Here is a 27,767-nt window from a genome sequence, read left to right as displayed (position 1 = left end):
GATGAGCAGCTGGACTTCATGGAACACATCAGGGCAACATCACGGCAACATCGTGGTCCTGCAGATTCCTCCTCTAAAATTAGTTTCAACAGTCTCTGAAACTATTGCAGACCAAAAATTGTTTATACTCAGAGGTTCAAGTTTATATGAAACAAAATTACCTGCCACATAAGCTGCTTCTTTTTCTGGGAACCCCAAGGATGAGATGGCAATGGCAGGTTCAATGAGTGACATTTATTGACCAATGAGCACACAGGGAGAGCGCCTCATAGGCAGTCCAAGAAAACTCTGGAGAACTGTCTGATACGTCCATCTTTCACAGGCAACAATCAGAATCCTGACACATTGGGCACGCTCATAGAATGTGTCCACCAATAACTTCTCTCCACTGTGATCTTCAATCAAAATTTTCCGCTGATTACCTCATCTGGTCTTGAGGTGGCTGCACCTGTCTGCACAATGCGTCATAGGATAGAGAGAAAAGAATGATAGAAGAGACTAGGTTTCCCCAACACTCACTGAACACCAAAATGTGTTAAGTTACAACAGGCCTTATTAAAAACATTGTTCTACATAGCTTTTGACATATTAAAGATAACTATTAACAATTATTTTTATATAGGTGATATTTTTGCAAATATCTAAGAGAAAGATTCATTCTGGAGAAACGTAGAAACATTAATTTTATTTTTATCACTGCAACTTAAAATGCAACCTACATTTTTTACTCGCCTGAGTATAAATAAACAGCCTCAACAGTCTCAGGACGCATTCCAGTTTACATCTGTCTGGGTTTTCCACCTCCGAATGTACCATACGTTTCCATACACAAGGCAACACAACCCATACTCTACAATGTTTTGCGTGAAACTAAAAAATCACGTTAACCGAACAAGGCCACTATATCAAGATAGGCTGATATTACTTCCGGTAATATCTAAAACTGTGCTGCATTTTATAATCCTTTTGTTCCTCTGTTCAGAGAAAAAATGTGTCCTGTTGTTACTTTTTATGAAAACATTTGTAAGCGGGGGTTTTGCTTTTCCTACCTGAACAAAGTACAAACATTCACTTCAGAGCATGTTGTTTCTGGCTGCATATTCTAAAGACTTTGCGGCGGATCTGGTTCAGTCTTAGGCCATAGATTAGGGGATTTAGGAGCGGTGGAATAATGAGGTAGTCCAGGGACATGAAATTGCGGAGAGCCTGCAGACGGTCGGTGGGACCATAGCGCGTGTACATGAGGTCAAAACCCAGTGCGACGAAGTTGTTGGTCAGTGCGATTAAATGGGGCAAACAGGTCTGCATGAATTTACTCCGTTCTTTCGGCGATCGCACACATGCTCTGACGATATGAATATAGGAAATCACTATCAGAACTGCTTCTGAAACGTGAAAAACAATGAGAATGTACCCGTATATATTGTTGATTGTGGTGTCCACGCATGACAGCTTTACCACGGCCCAAGATGTGCAGTAAATCTTTTCGATTTTGAATCCACAGAGGGGCAGTCTGGCTACCAGGGCCGCCAGAACAACTGATTCACAGATGGATGAAAGCCAGGTGAGAAGCAACAATTGCATCACCTTCCGAGGCGTGATGATGGAGTGGTAATTCAGCGGCTTGCATATTGCGATATACCTGTCATAAGACATTATTGATAACGTAGTATATTCGCAGAATACGTAGCTGTATAAGAAAAAAATTTGACACAGACAAGCTTCATACGAAATAACACTGAAGTCAGATGAAAGGTCCACCAATATTTTAGGATAAAATATGGAAGCACCAAGTATACCATTTACACACAAGTTACACACGAATATAAGCATGGGCTCATGGAGCGTTTTCTCCAAAACAACTGTCCCAATCAAAGTCAGGTTCGCTAAAACAGTAAAAATGTAAACAAGAAGAATGAGGATAAAGTATGTGTGTTTACTTGACACTGTCTCGTGCAGTCCTTGTAGAATAAACAGTATTTCAGTTGAATTCCCCATGGTACTTTTATAGCAGGTGTGTAAAAAAAGCCGAGGAGTTTCCGAGATGTTCTTGCATCGGCTTTTCCGGTGATAATTTCTCCTGAATCGCAAACAGGAAAATTCAGCAATAAGCAGGCTGCTTGTTCGTACATAGGCTTGTGGGCTTTCTATTCCGAAATCACCTAGGTATATCACGTGTTCACAGTGCTTGTCATTTGAAAAAAATTACAACGGACTATACGGCCGAAATCCTACAACTGTTTTTGAAATCAACAGAAATACCTTTATATATCGAAAAATAATATTTAAATGTCCTTACGTTCAAGGCAAAGGCCCGAAGACCTCGTTTGGTGTCTAACTGTATAGAGAAAGCAACGCGCAGAAGGATTGAATGTTTGTGTCCACCGTATCGGGCTTTATATCTGGATTGTGTAAATGACCTTTGAGATTTGCCAGCTAATCACCGTCCTCACCAAATCTGCCTAATGAGCTGAAATCCTGAGAGAGAAAACATGAGAAAAATAACACATGCAATGTGATGATGATGATGATGATGATATAGTTTATTAATCCTCAAAAAGGAAATTCACATTGTCACCAGTGCAGAACATTACATCAAAATAGAGACTTACAGCACACGCGCATACATCCACGCACACACCTTCACACAAACACATGACCTCTTCTTTGGCTCATGGCCAACATTTCCACAAAATCTTTTTCAGACTCCTTTGGCGAAAGCTTTGGCCGCTATGGGGTGGGTCACTTTTTGTGGACCAACCGACCAACCAACCGACAGACAGAGCTATGGAGCAGCGGTCGCAGCGAATAAATTAGGCGGTCGATATTATTATAGAAACATTCGGCACCACTTTACTGTACATTATATTAGTACATGTGGTTGCAAGACTGAAATGCACTGAGAATTGTGGTTTGCTAGTGAACAAAATAGCCTATGTTTCACAAGCTAGCTATCGAGCCATCTTACTGACCAGCCCCAGCCAGCAAGCGAGACAGTAGATCAGTTGTAGGCCTACTGTAGCTTGCTAACTTTTACTAACAATACAATAAATAAGCACAAAACCTTCCAGACCCATGGCGCAACTTGGCAAACTATATAGCTAGCTAGCTATGGCACGTCCTCACCTCTGTAACGTTATTTGTTGTCCTCCGTGTGTCCATACATCTGTATTGGTGGTTGTAGCTGTGTGTCCTTTGCTCCTACTCGTGTGGAGGACAGCATCCGTACGCGCTAAGTTAACTAAAGTAGGCAATCCGTACGTGCTAACTAGGTTAGCTAAAGTAGGTGAAAAATATTGTACTGTGCTGGTGATTGGATGGTTCAAATCACTGTGGAGATTCAGTCAGAACTCTGGCTTTGCTTATTGGTGGGGTTCCAATGACTAGGCCGTAGTTGCAATGAAGGGTTTTATTGACAATGATCAAGGTGCAATAGCCTTGTATCTGTGTGTGTGGTCTGGTTTCATGAACACACAAAACACCTTAACTAGGCTTATTTCAGCAACAGAATAGAGAACTGTGTTAAACTGTTGAGCAAAAAGTTCTTGTGAACTTGCTATGCTGTACCGGAGCGTCTGTTTTCCTCCTCTAATTTTCTTCTTGCGCAATTCAGGAGGCACTCCCGCTTCCGGCCAGTGATTAGCTAATCAGTCCCCACATCTTAATGGAACAGGACGGCCTTTTTAACAGTAGGCGATCCGTACATGCTAACTAAGTTAGGTAAAGTAGGCGAAACGTGAACACGTTAGGGTTAGCTAAAGTAACATTAGGCGATAAAGCTGTGCTTAAAAATGTCATGCCGTACCACCTGCGCATGCGTCGTACTAAACGAAGCACCGCCTGCGAATGCGTCCCACAAAATGACCCTGAAAGGTTGTCCATGAGTGAGTGAGTGACCACAATTTGCCGTGCATAGCCTACGCCGCCAGTTCCTGCGCGCAGTGGGAAAAATCAGTGGCACTCGACTGTAACATTATATCGAGATAGCAGGCTAGCCAGAACTTCTGACTGGTTGAAATTCTACAGTCAAATGACGCTCAAACAGCGATTCAAACCCACGCTCACACGGTGATACCCACGCTCACACAGTGATACCCACGCTCACACAGTGATTCAAACCCACGCTCACACAGTGATTCAAACCCACGCTCACACGGCAATTCAAACCCACGCTCACACAGTGATACCCACGCTCATACGGTGATTCAGACTCACGCTCACACGGTGATTCAAACCCACGCTCCCACGGAGATTCAAACCCACGCTCACACGGCGATTCAAACCCACGCTCACACAGTGATTCAAACCCACGCTCACACAGTGATTCAAACCCACGCTCACACAGTGATTCAAACCCACGCTCACACAGTGATTCAAACCCACGCTCACACAGTGATTCAAACCACGCTCACACGGTGATTCAAACCCACGCTCACACAGTGATACCCACGCTCACACAGTGATACCCACGCTCACACGGTGATACCCACGCTCACACAGTGATACCCACGCTCACACAGTGATACCCACGCTCACACGGTGATACCCACGCTCACACAGTGATACCCACGCTCACACAGTGATACCCACGCTCACACAGTGATTCAAACCCACGCTCACACAGTGATTCAAACCCACGCTCACACAGTGATTCAAACCCACGCTCACACAGTGATTCAAACCCACGCTCACACAGTGATTCAAACCATGCTCACACGGTGATTCAAACCCACGCTCCCACGGCGATTCAAACCCACGCTCACACAGTGATACCCACGCTCACACAGTGATACCCACGCTCACACGGTGATACCCACGCTCACACAGTGATATCCACGCTCACACAGTGATACCCACGCTCACACGGTGATACCCACGCTCACACAGTGATACCCACGCTCACACAGTGATACCCACGCTCACACAGTGATTCAAACCCACGCTCCCACGGAGATTCAAACCCACGCTCACACGGTCATACCCACGCTCACACAGTGATACCCACGCTCACACAGTGATACCCACGCTCACACGGTCATACCCACGCTCACACGGTGATTCAAACCCACGCTCACACAGTGATACCCACGCTCACACAGTGATACCCACGCTCACACGGTGATACCCACGCTCACACGGTGATTCAGACCCACACTCACACGGTGATTCAAACCCACGCTCACACAGTGATACCCACGCTCACACGGTGATACCCACGCTCACACGGTGATTCATACCCACGCTCACACGGTGATACCCACGCTCACATGGTGATACCCACGCTCACACAGTGATACCCACGCTCACACAGTGATACCCACGCTCACACGGTGATTCAGACCCACGCTCACACAGTGATACCCACGCTCACACAGTGATACCCACGCTCACACAGTGATACCCACGCTCACACAGTGATACCCACGCTCACACGGTGATACCCACGCTCACACAGTGATACCCACGCTCACACAGTGATTCAAACCCACGCTCACATGGTGATACCCACGCTCACACGGTGATACCCACACTCACACAGTGATACCCACGCTCACACAGTGATACCCACGCTCACACGGTGGTTCAAACCCACGCTCACACGGTGATACCCACGCTCACACAGTGATACCCACGCTCACACAGTGATATCCACGCTCACACAGTGATACCCACGCTCACACAGTGATACCCACGCTCACACAGTGATACCCACGCTTACACAGTGATACCCACGCTCACACAGTGATACCCACGCTCACACAGTGATACCCACGCTCACACAGTGATACCCACGCTCACACGGTGATACCCACGCTCACACAGTGATACCCACGCTCACACAGTGATTCAAACCCACGCTCACATGGTGATACCCACGCTCACACGGTGATACCCACGCTCACACGGTGATACCCACGCTCACACAGTGATTCAGACTCACGCTCACACGGTGATTCAAACCCACGCTCAGGCTATGTCGCCTGTTTAACAGGCCAACCCAGGACCAGGTGATAAGCTCACCCTTACTGTAGTCCTACTGATTATGGCTAGTCCCCACACATTGCCCTTTTCGGTCCCGCCCTCCAACCGCTGTAGTTAAAACACACTGGACAAATAACCAACAACAGGGCTAGTCCTAGGACAGAGAAATATTAGGTATGTAGACAATTAAAAAGGCACATAACTTGCCGGGTTCCCAAGACAACCCATGTGTCCCTTGTTCATCCACCAACTAAATCCTAATTCCATGAGTAAAAATGAATGTATTCGATACGCAGTCAACTGTTATGATTTACGTAGTTCTTTACAACATAGACATTTTTTCTACATATATTGCGATATATTGCATTCGACATTATATTTTTTCTGACATAGGATGCAGCACCATAAAATTCAGTTACTCCGAAGTCGCGCGCCTAAGCAGTTATCTGCGCTTGGAAGACGAGAGTTACGGTTGTTAACCACGAGTCAAAATAAAATGATGTGTCCGATGCCTGTACGATACACGACGTGCTTTACATCATAGGAATTTATTTTCTGGTGTATTTCATTTTTATATGTTTCATTTAACATTGGTTTCGTTTTTGTTATAGATTTATATATTTAAATATATGGTCCCAGTTGGATATATTAATGGATATATACGATATGTACTAGGATATATTCATTTTGATGGTGTTGTGTTTCTGATACAATATACTACATATTGTTTTTGACACAACGCTACCAAATATGACTGAAAATGTTTTTCCTGATATGTGAAATACTTTCTAATTCTAACGTATTTAACATCCTTGGAAGTTGCACGCCAGGAAGAGCTAACGAAGGATTCCTGTTTTTAACCATGGAGCAGTTTTATTGACAAAACACCGCGGCTAAAATTGTGCAGGCTGCTGTCTACCAGGTAGACTACATACCGGCACATGTGCGAGAGAACAATACCAAGGTTTGCAACAAAATAACGTTACAAGAAGAACTAGTCAATTTTACCACAGACCAAGGCAGTAAACGTAATGGATTGACTGATAGGAATTCAAACACAAATATATCAGCCATAAATTAAAAATTAAATCACGCACAATTTAAATCTTCGTCTATAGCCTATTTTCCGGCGAGTAGACGAAGGTAAAACGGCATTCACTTTAGAACATCTGTTTCCGGCTGCAAGTTCTAAAGATTCTCCGGCGGATCTGGTTCATTCTCAGACAATAGATGAGTGGATTTAGCAGCGGTGGAACAATGAGGTACTCCAGGGACATGAAATTGCGGAGAGCCTGCAAACGGCTGGTGGGACCATAGCGAGCGTACATAATGTCAAAAACGAGTGCGATTAAAAAGTTGGTCAATGCGATTAAATGGGGCAAACAGGTCTGCATGAACTTACTCCGTTCTTCCTGCGATCGTACAGATGCTTTGACGATATTGACATAGGAAATCAAAATAATCACTGCTTGTGAAATGTGATAAAACATGAAGATGTACCCGTATATGTTGTTGATAGTGGTGTCCACACATGACAGTTTTATCACGGCCCAGGCTGTGCAGTAAATCTTGTCGATGATGAATCCACAGAGGGGTAGTCTGCGTATCAGGCTCGTCGCAATACCTGATTCACAGATGGAAAACAGCCAGGTAAAAAGCAACAATTTCACCACCTTCCGATGTGTGATGATGGAGTGGTAATTGAGCGGCTTGCAAATCGCGACATACCTGTCGTACGCCATCGCTGCTAACGTAGTGAATTCGCAGAAGGTGTAACTGTATATTACAAATATTTGACCCAGACAAGCTTCATACGAAGTGACACTCAATTCAGATGAAAGGTCCACCAAGATTTTAGGATAAAAAGTAGAGGCACCAAATATCCCATTCACACACAAGTTACACAGAAATACAAACATGGGCTCATGGAGCGTTTTGTCCAAAATAATTGTCCATATCAAAGTCATGTTCACGAAAATAGTAAATAGGTAAACGATAAGAGTGAGGACAAAGTATGCGCGTTTGTTTGACTTAGACGCATACAGTTCTTGCAGGACAAACACGATTTCTGTTGAATTCTCCATGGCAGTTTTATAACAGGTGAGAAAAAACACCGGTGAGGTTCTGTGCTGTTCTTGCGACCGCTATTCCGGTGATAATTTATCCGGTACCGTATACAGGAAGAGTATGCACGGCGAGCAATAAGCAGACTGCTTGTTTGTACAAATGCATGTACACTTCTAACTTCATCTACCCGTTATATTTCGATGTTCACGGTTAAAATCCTGCAACAATTCTTGAACGTAAACATAAAACTTTCACATGTCGAAAAATTATGAAATCATTTTCTGATGTTCAAGCCGCAAGCTTTAAGACTTCAATCGGTTTCTAACTGCACGCGAGAAAACAATACATAGCCTATAAAGGTTTAGTCACTGAGCCCGCCGTATCAGACTTTATATCTGGATTGTGTAAAGAACCTTTGAGATTTCCCAGGTAGCCTAATGAACACCCTCTACGCCGAATCTAATTAACCTAATGGCATGAAGTCAACTATGACAGATGGGAAAAAAAGAAAGATAACAGAGGCAAGTGTTAAATGTGCCCTTAAGAATAGAATGTTTGTATTTTGCATGGATGGAAAGTGGGTTGTGTAATACATAGGCTATCCATTCAATGGCCACTTTATGAGGTAGGCTACACCTATCTAGTACCAGCGAGGTCCTTTTGCCCATAGAACAGCCAGAATTCTTTGGAGATTGGATTTCACAAGGTGCTGGAAGCATTCATTAGGGATTTTGGTTTTACAGCATCATGCAGTTCCTGTAGATTTTTTAGTCAGGCATTAATGCTGCGAACTTCCCATTCCACCTCACCCCAAGGGCTTCATCTGGCTTTTTAAGGAATAAACCAGAGCGTGTCTGAGTGTCTGTCAGAACTGTATTTTTCCCCCAGCTCCCAGAGTTAAGCTGTGGCAATGCCCCTCTTAGCTGAATGATGTTGAGTCTGGTGATGGAGGAAATGTTTTATTATGTGCAGGATACGCGTGTTATTGCGACTTTCCTTCAGAGTGTCAGCTGAGCATCCTGATTAGCTTCTGCTTGAGTGATTGGAATGTGTGTGTGGCAGTCGGTCCCCCAGAGAGGTGGATTGGTCTCGGCTGCGCCGTCTGGTGGAGAGGGCACACGCACCTGGGCTGCGTTGGCTAATCAGCCCAGGTGCTGAGACTGGGAGCTAACACCGAGAGCGAGTTTCTTTATTTGAGTTGCGTTTAATCACAGTTCTGTTTCTTTTAATAAGACGGGGGAACGCTGAACCCCCACTGAAAATTCAGAGGAGCTGGTCAGCACTCCAGCTATGGAGCAGGGAACTGAAATAGTTGTTGATCTGTTTTACTTTCTTTTGGACTGCATTTATATAGCGCTTTTATCCAAAGCGCTTTACAATTGATGCCTCTCATTCATCAGAGCAGTTAGGGGTTAGGAGTTAGGTATCTTGCTCAAGGACACTTCGACACACCCAGGGCGGGGTTTGAACCGGCAACCCTCCGACTGCCAGACAATCGGTCTTACCTCCTGAGCTATGTCGCCCCTTCTTTTGTCTTGTTATTTTAATTTGTTATTTTAGTTAATTGTTTTTGCCTGGAACCCATGAGGGGGAAGGGTGAAGGGGGTGGTTTATTTGATTTCATGTTTGTGTGGGTGCACTCTCTTTCTCTCTCTCCATGTGGCAACCAACGGTGTTCCCCGGCTCGGCACTGCTGCATCTCCCTCCCAGGGGTGTCACGCTGGCGTGCGACGTTTTGGTGCCGAACCCCCGATAGGGAGCGGTCTCGGTGTAAGCCAAATTAGCCTTCAGCTGAACTCCCGGGTTTCGGCACAAAATATGGCACACGCAGTGACTACCCTGGTAGAGACATGAAGAGCTGGACACAGGGAGATGTGGAAATTCCGGATAACTCCAGCGTTTTATTGGGAGTAGCGAGAGAAAGCGTAATCACGAACGAAAAAACCTTCGCCCCTCACCCTCATGGGATCTGGGCAAAAACAGTAAACTGAAATAAATAAATGAAATCATATGAGCGCTTTTCAGCCTTTTCCATGGTACGTGCTCTCTCTCGCTGTCGTGGGGGATCCCCGGTCTCAGACGCCTACTGTGGAAAGAAGCACGCTTTTAAATCCTGGACTGATTCGTAATATCATCCAGGTGTGTGCCTACTTAACCTGCAGGCCTGGTCCTCTAATTGCCCTGAATTCCTCCCGCAAACCGAGCCCTGCCACAGTGTGTTATTGTCTCACAATGTCATAAGATCAAACCAGAATTTTCTTTCCTCCATGACTGCAGCATATTTTTGTTTGCAGTACCAGTTAATGTACTCGCGCTCAGCTGCTGTCTCTCAGTGGCACCTCTGCAGCAGCACCCTATTCATGTTAATGTGGGGAGCAGCACCCCAAGAACAGACTCAGGAACCCCAAGGATGAGACGGCAATGGCAAGTTCAATAAGCGACATTTATTGACCAATGAGCACACAGGCAGAGCTCCTCATGGGCAATCCAAGAAAACTCTTGAGGAACTGTCTGTGCCATACATATTTTATTGGCTACAATCAGGATCCCCAGACGAAGGGCACGTGCATAGAATGTGTCCACCAATAACTTCTCACCACTGTGATCTTCAAACAAAACTTTCCGCTGATTACCTCATTTGACCTTAAAGAGGCCTGTCTGCACCATGCGTCATAGGATAGAGAGAAAAAATAATAGCAAAGACTAGGTTTCCCCAACACTGACTGAACACCAACATTAAAAAAGTTAAATAACAACAGACCTCATTAAAAACATTTTTTCTACATATTTAATGCCACATCAAAGAAACATGTATATATTTGGTGATATTTTTGTAAATATTTAAGAGAAGGCGTCATTTTGGTGAAACATAGGAACGTTATGATTTTTATTTTTATCACTGGAACTTAAAATGCAACCTACATTTTTTGCTCTTTTGAATATAAATAGCAGTCTCAACACAGTTTGCATCTGTTTTGGTTTTCCATCTCTGAATGTACCATAAGGGCAATGTTTTCATGCACAAGGCAACACAACCCATGCCCAACAAAGTTTTCTAAAACTAAAAAAATATTGTAAACCAAACAAGGCCACTATTCCAAAATAGGCTTATATTACTTCCAGGAATATCTAAAACTAAACTGTGCTGCATCTTAGAATCCTTTTGTTATGCTGTTCATAATAATTTTTGTGCTGTTGTCATGTTTATGAAAACATTTGTAGGGGTATGTTGCTTTTCCTGGCTGAACAAAGTACAAATGTTCATTTGAGAGCATGTGTTTTCCGGTCGAAAATCCTGAAGATTCTCCGGCGGATCTGGTTCAGTCTCAGGCCATAAATGAGGGGATTTAGGAGCGGTGGAATAATGAGGTAGTCCAGGGACATGAAATTGCGGAGAGCGTGCAGACGGTCGGTGGGACCATAGCGAGTGTACATGAGGTCAAAAGTGAGTGCGATTAAGAAGTTGGCCAGTGCGATTAAATGGGGCAAACAGGTCTGCATGAACTTACTCCGTTCTTTCGATGATCGAACACATGCCCTGACGATATGAATATAGGAAATCACGACCAGCACTGCTTGTGAACCGTGGAGAAGCATGACAATGTACCCGTATATGTTGTTGATAGTGGTGTCCACGCATGACAGCTTTACCACGGACCAGGCTGTGCAGTAAATCTTGTCGATGTTGAATCCACAGAGGGGCAGCCTGGCTATCAGTATCGCCAGAACTACTGATTCACAGATGGATGAAAACCAGGTAAAAAACAGCAATTTCATCACCTTCTGAGGTGTGATGATGGAGTGGTAATTGAGCGGCTTGCATATCGCGATATACCTGTCATAAGCCATCATTGCTAACGTAGTATATTCGCAGAGGGCGTAGCTGTATAATACAAAAATTTGACCCAGACAAGCTTCATACGACGTAACACTCAAGTCAGATGAAAGATCCATCAATATTTTAGGATAAAAAGTAGAGGCACCAAGTATACCATTTACACACAAGTTACACACGAATATAAGCATGGGCTCATGTAGCGTTTTCTCCAAAATAACAGTCCCAATCAAAGTCAGGTTCGCTAAAAGAGTAAAAAGGTAAGCAAGAAGAATGAGGATAAAGTATGTGCGCTTCCTTGACACTGTCTCATTCAGTCCTTGTAGAACAAAAAGTATTTCAGTTGAATTCCCCATGGTACTTTTATAGCGGACGTGTAAAAAACGCCGGGGAGTTTCCAACATGTTCTTGCATCAGCTTTTCCGGGGATAATTTCTCCTGCATCGCAAACATGAAAAGTACAGACGGCCAGCAATAAGCAGACTGGTTGTTTGTACATAGGCTTGTAGGCTTCCTATTTCGACATAATCTAGCTCGGATATTACGTGTTCACCATGCTTGTCATTTGAATAAATTACAACGAACTATAAGGTTGAAATCCTACACCTATTCCTAAAATTCACATAACTTCACATATCGAAAAATAATATAAAAATTGTCTTGATGTTCAAGCCAAAGGGCTGAAGACTTAATTTGGTTTCCAACAGTATAGAGAAAGCAACGCACAGAAAGATTGAATGCCTGTGACCACCGTATCGGGCTTTATATCTGGATTGTGTAAATGGCCTTTGAGATTTGCCAGCTGATCACCGACCTCACCGAATCTGCTTAATGAGCTGATGTCCTGAGAGAGAAACCAAGAGAAAAATAACACTGGCAAGACTTAAATGTGATGATGATGATATAGTTTATTCATCCTCAAAAAGAAAATTTACATTGTCACCAGCACAGAGCATTACATTAAAATAAAGACTTAGAAGACACATAGCACAGCATAACAGAACATAATGGCATTTTAAACAGACACATGGGGCACACAGGCAGAGCTCCTCATGGGCAATCCAAGAAAACTCTTGAGGAACTGTCTGTGCCATACATATTTTATTGACAACAATCAGAATCCCCACACGCTGGGCACACTCATAGAATGTGTCCACCAATAACTTCTCACCACTGTGATCTTCAAACAAAACTTTCCGCTGATTACTTCATTTGACCTTAAAGTGGCTGCATCTGTCTGCACCATGCGTCATAGGGTAGAGAGAAAAAATAATAGCAAAAACTAGGTTTCCCCAACACTGACTGAACACCAACATTAAAAAAGTTAAATAACAACAGACCTCATTAAAAACATTTTTTCTACATATTTAATGCCTCATCAAAGAAAAATGTATATATTTGGTGATATTTCTGTAAATATTTAAGAGAAGGAGTAATTTTGGAGAAACATAGGAACATTATGATTCTTGTTTTTATCACTGGAATTTAAAGTTACAATCTCGAAGATTTCAGTTTCGTTCTCTTTGGCGGTACCAATGGCGAGAAGCGGTAATTGCAGGTGTGTTTTTTGACCTCACTTCCCAGAGATCCAACCGGATCCAACTAGTGTCGCCTGTGTGACGTAAGTCATTTGGCACCTGGGCCACGCCAATTATTACACTCATTATATACAGAATAAAAAATGGTTGTTATACAAGTAACGTTATGCACATACTCATTCATTGTCTAACATTAGGCTAACTTGAGCTGTCCTTACACTGCCGAGCCGGGTTAAAATGCTGTAGCAGACCTGGGGTAGAATTAGTGATGATCAATTTCCACAAACGTTCTTTATCCACCTTTTGCTCGGTATGAACATCTTTACACTGCAGAGAAGAATTCGCGGGATTCGCTGTGGCTCGTGCAATTATGTATCTCCTGCATCATCATCGTGAATGACTGTTGTGTGATATTTTTGAAACAACTGCCTTGTTTCTGGTTTTGCTAGCTAAACTGTTCGAGAATAAAGCTGAGCTGGGTGTTAAATTAGCAGTCAGAATAAGAAGAATAAAACAAAAACAAATGAGATTTAATCAAAAAAGGGCATCAAGGCTGAAGGAACATATGAGGAAGCGTAATAAAATAATAACAACGCTAATCCATACTGCCGTATTCTTTTATTTAGTTTTCTCCGGCTTGACATCTTTACACAGAAATCAGACCCGACTCAGCTCCACCTATACCCCGGCTTATATATTGATGAACTTGATGGCAATGTAAATAACGGTAACGTTATGGCCAGTTAAGATCAATGATTCGCAACGAGACAAAACGGTTTTAGAATGTTGCAGAGAAAATTGCAGCGGTGTGAACTGGTTAGTTGCAGAGCCTCTGAAGCCGTTGCCTAGGGTCTCAAAAGACCCACCTTGTCAAATCGCCAAGTGCAGTTTTAGAACATTTACAATCAGACGTCTTGGAATTTTGCAAGTTGCATCCAGTATCGTTGCGAATCATTGATCTGAACTGGCCTTTAGTTAGCTACATTGCAACGCTGCAACAAGGTAGCATTGCATTCGAGAGACGGTTTGCGAGGTCGGTAGCGTTAGCTAGCGTTTTTTCTAATTGTTAGCTGACATTAGATTGTGTTAATTACATTAGCTAGCTAGCTAACGCAACGTTACCTGATATGAGAGATGGATACTGTGCACAACGTTGTCTTAACTAATGTTGCCTATTGACATGGTCCGGTAGCTAGCGTTAGCTGAGCAAATAGCTATGTAATTTAGTAACGTTACATTGTCATCAAATGTAATACGAAATCTACATCAACAAATAATATGACCTCTGATGTTACACAAAAATGTATTAGGGTTCCATAATCCCCACAGCTTTAACGCTTTCAGACACCGGAAAAAACAGTACGCCGCTCACACACAAGTGAGTTGAAGAGCAAGCCTGTTGCGTTAGCTCCGCCCACCCTCTCTGGCGGACCAACCACTCATGGGTGATGGAAAACGCGTCACTATCTATGCGCCGCTTGTGATATTTTCCCGGGAATGTCGCCACAGACACCCAGTTCTGTAATCATAAATAATAATAATAATAATATAAATTAATATAATAATAGGCTCAATCACCATTGTGTTACCTAATAGTGACTTAACTGACATTTATTTTAATGAAAATCTTCGAGATTATTACTTTAAAACAACTTACAATTTTTACTCTTTTGAATATAAATAGCAGTCTCAACACAGTTTGCATCTGTCTGGGTTTTCCATCTCTGAATGTACCATAAGGGCAATGTTTTCTTACGCAACGCAACACAACCCATGGCCAACAAAGTTTTGCGTGAAACTAAAAAAATAATGTAAACCAAGCAAGGCCACTATTCCAAGATAGGCTTATATTACTTCCGGGAATATCTAAAACTAAACTGTGCTGCATCTTAGAATCCTTTTGTTACTCTGTTCATAATATTTTTTGTCCTGTTGTCATTTTTATGAAAACATTTGTAGGGGGATGTTGCTTTTCCTGGCTGAACAAAGTACAAATGTTCATTTGAGAGCATGTGTTTTCCGGTCGAAAATCCTGAAGATTCTCCGGCGGATCTGGTTCAGTCTCAGGCCATAAATGAGGGGATTTAGGAGCGGTGGAAAAATGAGGTAGTCCAGGGACATGAAATTGCGGAGAGCGTGCAGACGGTCGGTGGGACCATAGCGAGTGTACATGAGGTCAAAAGTGAGTGCGATGAAGAAGTTGGCCAGTGCGATTAAATGGGGCAAACAGGTCTGCATGAACTTACTCCGTTCTTTTGACGATCGAACACATGCTCTGACGATATGAATATAGGAAATCGCGACCAGCACTGCTTGTGAACCGTGGAGAATCATGAAGATGTACCCGTATATGTTGTTAATAGTGGTGTCCACGCATGACAGCTTTACCACGGACCAGGCTGTGCAGTAAATCTTGTCGATGTGGAATCCACAGAGGGGCAGTCTGGCTACCAGGGCCGTCACACCAACTGATTCACAGATGGATGAAAGCCAGGCAAAAAGCAATAATTGTGTCATTTTCCGAGGCGTGATGATGGAGTGGTAATTGAGCGGCTTGCATATCGCGATATACCTGTCATAAGCCATTATTGCTAACGTAGTATATTCGCAGAGGGCGTAGCTGTATAATACAAAAATTTGACCCAGACAAGCTTTATACGAAGTAACACTCAAGTCAGATGAAAGGTCCACCAATATTTTAGGATAAAATATGGAAGCACCAAGTATACCATTTACACACAAGTTACACACGAATATAAGCATGGGCTCATGGAGCGTTTTCTCCAAAACAACTGTCCCAATCAAAGTCAGGTTCGCTAAAAGCGTAAAAAGGTAAACAAGAAGAATGAGGATAAAATATGTGTGTTTGCTTGACTCTGTCTCATTCAGTCGTTGTAGAAAAAACAGTATTTCCGTTGAATTCCCCATGGTATTTTTATAGCAGATTTGTAAAAAACGCCGGAGAGTTTCGGAGTTCTTGCATCGGCTTCTCCGGTGATATTTTCTCCTGCATCGCAAGCAGGAAAAGTACAGACGATCAGCAATAAGCAGACTGCTTGTCTGTACATAGCCTTGTAGGCTTCCTATTAAGAAATTATTTAGCTGGGAAATTACGAGTTCACATTGCTTGTCATTTCAATAAATTACAAAGAACTTTAAGGCTAAAATACTGCGACTGTCCTTGAAATGAACGTAAATATCTTCATATTTCGACAAATAATATAAATATTTCCAGATGTTCATGCCTCAGCGCCGAAGACTTCGTTTGGTTTCTAACAGTATAGAGAAAGCAACGCACAGAAAGATTGAATGCCTGTGCCCACCGTATCGGGCTTTATATCTAGATTGTGTAAATGGCCTTTGAGATTTGCCAGCCAATCACCGTCCTCTTCGAATCTACCTAATGAGCTGATGTCCTTAGAGAGAAAACAAGAGAAAAATAACACTGGCAAAATGTGATGATGATGATGATGATGATGATATAGTTTATTCATCCTCAAAAGGGAAATCCACATTATCACCAGCGCAGAGCATTACATTAAAATAAAGACTTAGAAGACACATGGCACATTATAACGGAACATAAAAATGACGTCTTAAACAGACACAGGGGGCCTGACAAAACTGCACAACGCTCTTAAGAATAGAATGCGTGTACTTTGGATGTATGAACAGTGGTTTTTTTTAACACATATATGTGCACAGTTCAGTACCTGTCGCCTTACAAATATGACTCTTATGAGCATACAGATAAACTGGCGTAGAAATTCTATGACAAAGTAATATTCAAAACTATTTAAAGTAGCTAATGTGCACCTTTAACAGGCCTTTTTCATCCTTTGTATGCTACAGTGTATTATATACAGTCTGGTCCATTAGTATTTAGACAGTGACACCATTTAAGTTTTGACTAAGTGCTCTAGCACATTTTGACTTTAAAAGAAACAATGAATATGAGCAGGGGCGTCATAGTGGGGGGAAAGTGGGACTGACTACCCAGGGCCCGAATGGGGGGAGGGCCCCCAAAAAGCCTGGAATGATGCTTGAGAGACATGGATCAAGAGAGGAAGGGGGCCCACAGAGACTGCTCATGTATAGGGCTAGAAGTGTAATAATATGCCTATGTAAATGTAAATGAGGAATATTTTTCTTGATTATTCTCCATGAGTATTTTTGTGATATTATTTTCAATATATCGTAAATAAAAAGACATTTAAAACAGGCAAAACTACAGCATGCTCTGCTCCAATGGGCCAATAACAATCAGCCTGCAAATTAATCACATGTATTATTCACATGTACAGTATAAGACCTCATGTGTACCGAACACTGTGTTGGGGAAGTATAGTTCAATTGCAATTTGAGGAAGTCTTCTGGCAGACAAGTACATTCTAATTTGTGTAGCGGTTGTAGTAGTTACTCACTCTTTTTGTAATTTTGAGGTGTGGTTGAGGAACACATAACAGTGTACTCATGCTCAGCTGCTGTCTCTCAGTGGCACCTCTGCAGCAGCATCCTATTCATGTTAATGTGGGGAGCAGCACCCCAGGAACAGACTCAGGAACCCCAAGGATGAGATGGCAACGGCAGGTTCAATAAACAACATTTATTGACCAATGAGCACACAGGCAGAGCTCCTCATGGGCAATCCAAGAAAACTCTTGAGGAACTGTCTGTGCCATACATATTTTATTGACAACAATCAGAATCCCCACACGCTGGGCACACTCATAGAATGTGTCCACCAATAACTTCTCACCACTGTGATCTTCAGACAAAACGTTCCGCTGATTACCTCATTTGGCCTTAAAGTGTCTGCATCTGTCTGCACCATGCGTCATAGGATAAAGAGAAAAAATAATAGCAAAGACTAGGTTTCCCCGACACTGACTGAACACCAACATTAAAAAAGTTAAATAACAACAGACCTCATTAAAAACATTTTTTCTACATATTCAATGCCAAATCAAAGAAATATGTATGCATTTGGTGATATTTTTGTAAATATTTAAGAGAAGGAGTAATTTTGGTGAAACATAGGAACATTATGATTTTTATTTTTATCACTGGAACTTAAAATGCAACCTACATTTTTTACTATTTTGAATATAAATAGCAGTCTCAACACAGTTTGCATCTGCCTGAGTTTTCCATCTCTGAATGTACCATGAGGGCAATGTTTTCATACACAAGGCAACACAACCCATGCCCAGCAAAAGTTTTGCGTGAATCTAAAAAAATAATGTAAACCAAACAAGGCCACTATTCCAAGATAGGCTTATATTACTTCCGGGAATATCTAAAACTAAACTGTGCTGCATCTTAGAATCCTTTTGTTACGCTGTTCATAATATTTTTTGTGCTGGTGTCATTTTTATGAAAACATTTGTAGGGGGATGTTGCTTTTCCTGGCTGAACAAAGTACAAATGTTCATTTGAGAGCATGTGTTTTCCGGCCGAAAATCCTAAAGATTTTCCGGCGGATCTGGTTCAGTCTCAGGCCATAAATGAGGGGATTTAGGAGCGGTGGAATAATGAGGTAGTCCAGGGACATGAAATTGCGGAGAGCGTGCAGACGGTCGGTGGGACCATAGCGCGTGTACATGAGATCAAAAGCGAGTGCGATGAAGAAGTTGGACAGTGCGATTAAATGGGGCAAACAGGTCTGCATGAACTTACTCCGTTCTTTCGGCGATCGAACACATGCCCTGATGATATGAATATAGGAAATTCCGACCAGTACAGCTTGTGAACCGTGGAAAATCATGACAATGTACCCGTATATGTTGTTGATTGTGGTGTCCACACATGACAGCTTTATCACGGACCAGGCTGTGCAGTAAATCTTGTCGATGTTGAATCCACAGAGGGGCAGTCTGGCTATCAGTATCGCCACAACTACTGATTCACAGATGGATGAAAACCAGGTAAAAAACAGCAATTTCATCACCTTCCCTGGCGTGATGATGGAGTGGTAATTGAGCGGCTTGCATATCGCGATATACCTGTCATAAGCCATCACTGCCAACGTAGTATATTCGCAGAGGGCGTAGCTGTATAATACAAAAATTTGACCCAGACAAGCTTCATACGACGTAACACTCAAGTCAGATGAAAGGTCCATCAATATTTTAGGATAAAAAGTAGAGGCACCAAGTACACCATTTACACACAAGTTACACACGAATACAAGCATGGGCTCATGTAGCGTTTTCTCCAAAATAACAGTCCCAATCAAAGTCAGGTTCGCTAAAAGAGTAAAAAGGTAAACAAGAAGAATGAGGATAAAGTATGTGCGCTTGCTTGACACTGTCTCACTCAGTCCTTGTAGAACAAAAAGTATTTCAGTTGAATTCCCCATGGCACTTTTATAGCAGATGTGTAAAGAACGCCGGGGAGTTTCCGAGATGTTCTTGCATCGGCTTTTCCGGTGATAATTTATCCTGCATCGCAAACATGAAAAGTACAGACGGTCAGCAATAAGCACACTGCTTGTTTGTACATAGGCTTGCAGGCTTCCTATGTAGAAATAATCTAGCTCGGATATTACGTGTTCACCATGCTTGTCATTTGAATAAATTACAACGAACTACTGAAATCCTACACCTATTCCTGAAATTCACATAACTTCACATATCGAAAAATAATATAAAAATTGTCTTGACGTTCAAGCCAAAGCGCTGAAGTCTTCATTTGGTTTCTAAACGTACAGAGAAAGCAACGTACAGAAAGATTGAATGCCTGTGCCCACCGTATCGGGCTTTATATCTGGATTGTGTAAATGACCTTTGAGATTTGCCAGCTGATCACCGACCTCACCGAATCTACCTAATGAGCTGATGTCCTGAGAGAGAAAACAAGAGAAAAATAACACTGGCAAGACTTAAATGTGATGATGATGATGATATAGTTTATTCATCCTCAAAAAGGAAATTTACATTGTCACCAGCGCAGAGCATTACATTAAAATAAAGACTTAGAAGACACATGGCACAGTATAACAGAGCATAAAAATGACGTCTTAAACAGACACAGGGGGCCTGACAAAACTGCACAACGCTCTTAAGGATAGAATGCGTGTACTCTGGATGTATGAACAGTGGTTTTTATAACACATATATGTGCACAGTTCAGTACCTGTCACCTTACAAATATGACTCTTATGAGCATACAGATAAACTGGCGTAGAAATTCTAAGACAAAGTAATTTTCGAAACTATTTAAAGTAGCTAATGTGCACGTTTAACGGGCCTTTTTCATCCTTTGTATGCTACAGTGCATTATATACAGTCTGGTCCATAAGTATTTAGACAGTGACAGCATTTAAGTTTTGGCTAAGTGCTCTAGCACATTTCGACTTTAAAAGAAACAATGAATATGAGTAGGGGCGTCGTAGTGGGGGGAAAGTGGGACTGACTACCCAGGGCCCGAATGGGGGGAGGGCCCCCGAAAAGCCTGGAATGATGCGTGAGAGACATGGATCAAGAGAGGAAGGGGGCCTACAGAGGCTGCTCATGTATAGGGCCCAGAATTTTGTGCTACATGTTATGAGCCGTGCTCGGCCTGGACCCAAATGCAGGACTCAGAGACAGCAGTTTAATGGAATTCAGGAAAGGGGTTTATTGAGTACACGGCAGAGGGCGGTAGGGACCAGGGCAGACTTGGAGCAGGGACCGTGAGGGTTTGTGAGGAGGTGGTCCGGGATCTGGCTGGGCGTGGCGCTGGACGGGATTCCTCCGGTTTCGGCGGCGGAGCTGGACTGGGGACTGGGAGGCCAGCGAAGGACGGGCTGGACCGGGAGGTTGGAGCTGGGGAGGTAAACCGGGGAGAACAAGGGAACACGAAACGAGACGCGACGAAGACAACCACGTAGGTTCGACAGACAGGGGAACACTGAAACAAAGTGCATGAACAAAACTCAGTGGCCAAGAGAACAGTGCAATGTAAGGGAAACAAAGAAGGTGCAGAGAATCGGGGTACGGAAAAAAGAACTAGGCTTAGGTTATGCGCGGATTGTGTGGTTCGAAGCTAGGCGACAAATCAACGATCTGGCCAGGGGCGAAACAAAAAGCGTGACTTTATAATCTGGTGCTAATTGGAATTAATCAGGGAGGGTGTGAGGAATGCGACCTGAACGAGTGAGAAAATGGCTGAAGGCTGGAAGTCATTAGGGAGTGCATGGGGAATAAGGTCACGCCCACCCTGTGGGGAAAAGCAAAGACATGGTGAGGAACACAAAAGCACAAGGAACATAAATAACAGGAACACGAGGAAATCCACATGACAACCGAAACACGGGGGCATAACACTACACCCCTGAATATGAGGTTAAAGTGCAGACTGTTAGCTCTGACTTGAGGGTATTTGCACCCTTATTGGTAGATGCGTGTAGAATTACAGTCTTTTGTCTCCCCATGTTGGGAGGCCATTAGTAACTGACCAAATTAACATAATCTTAAATAGAGTCATCATGCTTAGTACTTGTTTGCAGATCTCTTGCATTCCGTGACTGCCCAAAATCTGTGACCCATAGAGATCACCAGACTCTGGGTATCTTCCCTGGTGATTCTCTGCCAGGCCTGTACTGCAGCCGTCTGCTGTCCCTATTTGTTTCTGGGCTTTTTGCCTTCAGTTTTGTCTTCAACAAAGTGAAAAGTATGTTCTATTGGATTTTGGTTGAGGTGATTAACTTAGCCAGTTCAGAACATTCCAGTTTGCCCTGAAAAACTCCTTGGTTGCTTTATCACTATATCTGGGCTCTTTGTCCTTCTTCAAGGACATTCTCCAATCAATGAGTTTTGAGGCACTTGGTTTGATTAAAGCAGTTAAGATGTTTATTTACATTTCAGAATTCATCCTGCTGCTGTCAGTGACATCGTAATAAAGAGTAGTGAGCCAGATCCAGTAGCAGCTATACACACCCAAGCCATAATACTACCTCCACCATGTTTTACCAAGCCTTTCTTCCTTCCATGACTTTAAAAATACAGGTTAATACTCATCTCATCTGTTCATAAGACATTTTTCTGGGACTACAGTTTTTGTGCGCTTTTTAGTGTACTCTTTTGTGGTATACTGTAGTGTACTGTTCTTGAGGTTTACCGGCGGGTTGCATCAATGCGATGAACACTCTGAGGTTCTGGTGGTGTAGCCCATCTGCTGGACCCTTCTGAGTGTGTACTGAACACTGCACCTGGAAGTGTTCTTTGATATTTTTCACTGGGAATAACCTTGCCACCATTTGGTTACTTTGCTCCGCACATCTAAGTCCTTCTTCTCCGCCATATTTCTTGCAACTTTTGTGCCTATTTCATTTTCACAACAGGCCAATGGTATGAGGCTACCTGTGGTTTAAAAAAACTTAAGGAAGATAAAATTTAATTCAGTCAATTTAACTACCACTCCATCATTTCCCACCCCTCCACCTCCCACGTTATTGGAAAATTTTTGGATAGACTTTAAATAATTTGTTTAATTATAATTTTAAAGGTTAGAAAACACTCTGATTCCTCCTTGCTGTGTTTAGCAAGCATAGCCCTATGCATATGCACAGGTGTATTTTGTGTAAGACGGATTGGATTTCCTTGCGTACGAAATGTGCTATATAAATAAACTTGAACTTGCTGATCATGTGTATGCCTTTATGGCGAAAGTCCACCCTTTATCAAATGGAGACTTCCTGCAGGATAATGCGACATGTCACAAAGCCGGCATCATCTCAAGCTGGTTCCACAAACATGACGGTGACTTCTGTTTAGTCCAATAAGCCTATGTGTTACACATACTTTTCATCCATGCAAAATACACACATTCTATTCTTAAGGGCACATTTAACATTTAACTTGCCAGTGTTATCCTTCTCTTTTTTTCCCATCTGTCATAGCTGACTTGATGTCATGAGGGTAATTAGCTGTGAAATCTCAAAGGTCCTTTACACAATCCAGATATAAAGCCTGATACGGTGGGCTCAGTGACTGAATCTTTCTGCTTGTTGTTTTCTCGCGTACAGTTAGAAACCGAATGAAGTCTTCAGGCTTTCAGCTTGAACATCAGAAAATGATTTCAGAATTTATCGACATGGTATTTTTTATGTTCACGTTAAAGAATTGTTGTAGGATTTTAACCATACAGTTCGTTTAATTTTATTCAAACGACAAGCAGTGTGAACAGGTAATATCACAAGCAGATGAAGTTGGAAGACTACAAGCATTTGTACAAACAAGCAGTCTGCTTATAGCTCGGCGTCCACAATTTTCCTGAAAATGGCACAGGAGAAATTATCACCTGAATAGCTGGCGCAAGAATATCATCAGCGTTTTATTCACACCTGTTATAAAACTGCCATGGAGAATTCAACTGGAATCGTGTTTATTCTGCAAGGACTGTATGAGCATAAGTCGAACAAACGCACATATTTCGTCCTCACTCTTATCGTTTACCTATTTACTATTTTCGTGAACCTGACGTTGATAGTGACCATTGTTTTAGAGAAAACGCTCCATGAGCCCATGTTTATATTTCTGTGTAACTTGTGTGTAAATGGGATATTTGGTGCCTCTACATTTTATCCTAAAATATTGGTGGACCTTTCATCTGACTTGATTGTTATTTCGTATACAGCTTGTCTGTGTCAAACGTTTGTGATATACAGCTACATATTCTGCGAGTATACTACGCTAACAGTGATGGCGTATGACAGGTATGTCGCGATATGCAAGCCTCTGAATTATCACTCAATCATCACAAATCGGAAAGTGGTAAAAATGTTGCTTTTTACCTGGCTGTTATCTCTCTGTGAATCAGGTATTGCGACGAGCCTGACAGCCAGACTACCCGTTTGCGGGTTCATCATCGAAAATATTTATTGCACAAACTGGGCAATAGTAACGCTGTCATGTGTGGATACCACTATCAACAACATATACGGGTACATTGCCATGTTTTTTCACATTTCAGAAGCGGTGCTGGTCTTTGTTTCTTATATTAACATCATCAGAGCATCTGTGCGATCGCGGGAAGAACGAAGTAAGTTCATGCAGACCTGCTTGCCCCATTTAATCTCACTGACCAACTTCACGATCGCTCTTATTTTTGACATAATGTACGCTCGCTATGGTGCCACCGACCGTCTGCAGGCTCTCCGCAATTTCATGTCCCTGGAGTACCTGATTGTTCCACCGCTCCTAAATCCCCTCATCTATTGTCTGAGACTGAATCAGATCCGCCGGAGAATCTTTAGAACTTGTACCCGGAAGCAAATGTTCTAAAATGAATGCCGGTTTATCTTCGACCACACGCTGGAAAATAGGCTATGTTTTTCAAACTGTGCTAGATATAATTTTTTTACTGCTGATATATTGGTATTTGAATTGTTATCAGTCAGTCCATCCAGTTTACTACCTTGGTCTGTGGTAAAATGGATTATTTCTTCTTTTAACGTCTTTTTGTTGCAAACTTATGGTATAGTGCACTTCAGTTCTCTCGCACAAGTACTGTTATGTAAGCTACCTGGCAGACAGTAGCCTGCACAGTTTTAGCCATGGAGCTTGCACAATAAAACTGCTTCATGGTTCAATACCGTAACTCTCTTATGTCTTCCAAGCGCAGATAACTGCTTATGGGCGCGACATGGTGCACTTGGATTTTATTGTAGCCTACTTGGCTCTCCATCTTATGTCAAAAAATATAATAATGTCAAATACAATATATCTTAGCAAAATACAGGAGAATCAATGTGAATATATCTTATATCCACCTGTGACAAGTTCGATGTCAAATTACATATAGCCTATGTCATATGTAAAAACAAAAACAAATGCGCGTTAAATGCAATATAGCCTATATAAATAAATACGTGAGATAAAAATGCATATGCTGTAAAGGACGTCGTATAGGTTATCATAAAAGTACACTACGTATCGAACACATATATTATTTCTTGTGAAATTAGGATTTGGTTAGTTGAGCAAGTGACACACGGACGGCGAACCGAACGAAAAGACGTAGATGGCAAATTACGTGCATTACGTCCACCACCTATGGCCGGTGGATAAATTCAAAATATGGAGAGGGCTAAAGACAGGGGAAGGAGAAAATGACGTGGCCTAGGTTTTGGCTACCACCTCTGGTTCACAAGTTGGAATCACTATTCATTTAGCATGTATATGATAGATTATCTACATCTAATCAGTTAGAAATGTTGTTGGCATTAATGATTGAATTTAAACCTGTCAGATACAAAATCCTATAATTGTTCGTGTTATATAATTCAGTTTTACTCAGTTCTATAGACAACATAGTTGGCTAGCTAACTGGCCGGGTGCTTCGCATCGGAATTCATTCATAAACCAGGACCTAGTTCATTTTAGTGTTTAGTGATCTGTCTGACTAACGATGAACTCTGACGCAAATACTTTAGAAAGGGCCTCGCGTAACATGAGTGCAACGCTTGTCAACAATAAGGAAATGTAGTACTTTTGAGCCGAGTGATTTATAGAGCGTTGTATTTTCTTAATTTCTTCCCTAAATAAACAGACTATTACCATTATAGGCCGAATTTTTACTAGGGCGGCCTATTTTGGTTTAAAAAATGATCCAAAATGGCCATTCAATCCTACACATGACACTTTTAAAATACAATAAAACAATATAAACCATTTTCAGAAAACAGTTTGACTTAATTATTTTATTGAATTTTTAAAAGTGCCATGCGTAGGATAGAATGGCCATTATGGAGGATTTTGCTATCTCATAATTACAAATTGCTAGTAAATATGCGCAAAATCAGTAGGCTACATGAATACATGGGAATGTCTTCTTCAAGAATATATTTGACTTTGCAGAAAACAGTTTGACTTCATGATTTTATTGATTTTTAAAAAGTGGTTTGTATAAAATTGAATGACCATTTTGGAGGATTTTACCATCCCATAATTCCCTATTCCTACTGTAAAAATACTCAAGCACCGTTGCATGAATACCTGGGAAGCAGGGCTTAAAAACCCTAGTTGAGTTTTTTCAAAACTACTTGATTTGATTATTTTATGGAATTAAAAAACGGCATGCATTTAACTTAATACTGTTGGAGTAGCCTATTTAATCCTGCATTGTGGAGTATTTATTTATTTGTTTGTTTGTTTGTTTATTGGAGTATTAAAAGCGCAAGTATTTTTAAGTGCGGATAACTTGATCAATCTTTTTTCAATCTCTGCATGTGGGTTGTCGAGAACGGGCATGAAGAAGAGCGTATACGCGTAAACAACTCCTAACCATTGGATTGCCATCGCTCCCTGACCAGTGCATGTCATCGCTGGTTGTTATTGTTTCCTATGGAGAAAGAGGCAACGTTGGTGGATCATACTACCCAACCAAGGAATGGTATCTGTCATCTGCCCCTGTCCCGTAGAGAGTCTGTGCACGCCATTCCAAACGCCGCTGTGTACAGGCCGGTGATTGGCTGGTAATTCTCAATGGCGCTTGACGAAGTCCAGATATAAAGCCTGACGCATTGAACATAGACATTAACAATTTCTATGTGCTGCTTTCTTTGGCTTGAATGTCAGGAAATTATTTCAGAATTTTAAAATATATGAAGGTTTCTATGTTATTTTGAAGACCTGTCGGCGGATTTCAAATGACAAATATTGTAAACAAATAATATTCGAGCTTGATGATTTTTGGGTAGGAAATCTGCAAGCCTTGCAAACAGGCAGTCTTATCATTGTTCACAATCTTTTTCAGTTAGTGGTGCAAGCGAGCACTGGAACAGCTAACGGAAGAACATCTCGGAACCTCACTCCTGCTATAAAACTACCATGGAGAATTCAACTAAAATACAATTTGTTCTACAAGGATTAAACGAGACAATGTCAAGCAAACAAACATACTTTTTCCTCGCTCTATTTGTTTACCTTTTCACAGTTTTAGTGAACGTGACTTTGATTACAACAATTATTTTGGAGAAAACGCTCCATGAGCCCATGCTTATATTTCTGTGTAACTTGTGTGTAAATGGGATATTTGGTGCCTCTACATTTTATCCCAAAATACTGGTGGACCTTTCATCTGACTTGAGTGTTATTTCGTATGAAGCTTGCCTGGCCCAAATATTTGTATTATCCTGCTACATACACTTAGAATTTACTACGTTAGCAGTAATGGCTTATGACAGGTATGTCGCGATATGCAAGCCGCTCAATTACCACTCCACCATCACGCCTCAGAAGGTAATGCAATTGCTTATTTTTACCTGGCTTTTATCCATTTGTGAAGCAGTTGTTTTGGTGGGTCTTGTAGCCAGACTACCCCTCTGCAGATACAAAATTGACAAGATTTACTGCACAACT

General features: G+C 42.0%; 5 protein-coding genes across 7 annotated transcripts; 1 reads left to right on the top strand and 4 right to left on the bottom strand.

Moving 5' to 3' along the window:
• Positions 1 to 313: 313 nt before the first annotated feature.
• LOC118209285 (olfactory receptor 4K2-like) lies at positions 314 to 8,350 on the bottom strand. 3 transcript variants are annotated; one of them, XM_035384502.1, is made up of 3 exons: positions 2,300 to 2,356; positions 1,415 to 2,080; positions 314 to 452 (listed from the first exon to the last, which is right to left on the bottom strand). In XM_035384502.1, the coding sequence occupies exons 2-3, from the start codon at positions 1,996 to 1,998 to the stop codon at positions 419 to 421; spliced, it is 618 nt and encodes a 205-aa protein (XP_035240393.1). In that variant the 5' UTR covers positions 1,999 to 2,080; positions 2,300 to 2,356; the 3' UTR covers positions 314 to 418. The 3 variants fall into 3 exon arrangements, with proteins under 3 accessions (XP_035240393.1, XP_035240394.1, XP_035240392.1); XM_035384503.1 differs by lacking the exons at positions 1,415 to 2,080; positions 2,300 to 2,356 and adding an exon at positions 7,483 to 8,350; XM_035384501.1 differs by having other exon boundaries at positions 1,415 to 2,350.
• A 2,159-nt stretch (positions 8,351 to 10,509) lies between these two features.
• On the bottom strand, positions 10,510 to 20,139 carry LOC118209250 (olfactory receptor 142-like). Its single transcript, XM_035384440.1, has 2 exons — positions 18,218 to 20,139; positions 10,510 to 10,682 (listed from the first exon to the last, which is right to left on the bottom strand). The coding sequence occupies exon 1, from the start codon at positions 19,781 to 19,783 to the stop codon at positions 18,854 to 18,856; it is 930 nt and encodes a 309-aa protein (XP_035240331.1). The 5' UTR covers positions 19,784 to 20,139; the 3' UTR covers positions 10,510 to 10,682; positions 18,218 to 18,853.
• LOC118209249 (olfactory receptor 142-like) lies at positions 10,670 to 12,601 on the bottom strand. Its single transcript, XM_035384439.1, has one exon. The coding sequence runs from the start codon at positions 12,286 to 12,288 to the stop codon at positions 11,311 to 11,313; it is 978 nt and encodes a 325-aa protein (XP_035240330.1). The 5' UTR covers positions 12,289 to 12,601; the 3' UTR covers positions 10,670 to 11,310.
• Positions 15,091 to 16,761, bottom strand: LOC118209251 (olfactory receptor 2G6-like). Its single transcript, XM_035384441.1, has one exon. The coding sequence runs from the start codon at positions 16,348 to 16,350 to the stop codon at positions 15,421 to 15,423; it is 930 nt and encodes a 309-aa protein (XP_035240332.1). The 5' UTR covers positions 16,351 to 16,761; the 3' UTR covers positions 15,091 to 15,420.
• Positions 20,140 to 23,393: 3,254 nt separating the features above from the next.
• LOC118210229 (olfactory receptor 8I2-like) lies at positions 23,394 to 24,998 on the top strand. The gene has a single exon (XM_035386245.1). The coding sequence runs from the start codon at positions 23,766 to 23,768 to the stop codon at positions 24,687 to 24,689; it is 924 nt and encodes a 307-aa protein (XP_035242136.1). The 5' UTR covers positions 23,394 to 23,765; the 3' UTR covers positions 24,690 to 24,998.
• Positions 24,999 to 27,767: the final 2,769 nt, after the last annotated feature.

The sequence above is a fragment of the Anguilla anguilla genome, chromosome 12, assembly GCF_013347855.1.
Source record: "Anguilla anguilla isolate fAngAng1 chromosome 12, fAngAng1.pri, whole genome shotgun sequence".
Classification (NCBI taxonomy): Eukaryota; Metazoa; Chordata; class Actinopteri; order Anguilliformes; family Anguillidae; genus Anguilla; species Anguilla anguilla.
This window is presented reverse-complemented; position numbering and strand designations above follow the sequence as displayed.

Excerpts from the sequence above, each read along its gene's own strand:
- LOC118209285 (XM_035384503.1), bottom strand. The coding sequence starts at position 8,066 with ATGGAGAATTCAACAGAAATCGTGTTTGTCCTGCAAGAACTGTATGCG. Across the intron at positions 453-7,482 it reads ACTATCAACAACATATACGG|ACAGGTGCAGCCACCTCAAG; the intron begins GTACATCTTCAT and ends CGCATTGTGCAG.
- LOC118209249 (XM_035384439.1), bottom strand. The coding sequence starts at position 12,288 with ATGTTGGAAACTCCCCGGCGTTTTTTACACGTCCGCTATAAAAGTACC.
- LOC118209251 (XM_035384441.1), bottom strand. The coding sequence starts at position 16,350 with ATGGGGAATTCAACGGAAATACTGTTTTTTCTACAACGACTGAATGAG.
- LOC118209250 (XM_035384440.1), bottom strand. The coding sequence starts at position 19,783 with ATGGGGAATTCAACTGAAATACTTTTTGTTCTACAAGGACTGAGTGAG.
- LOC118210229 (XM_035386245.1), top strand. The coding sequence starts at position 23,766 with ATGGAGAATTCAACTGGAATCGTGTTTATTCTGCAAGGACTGTATGAG.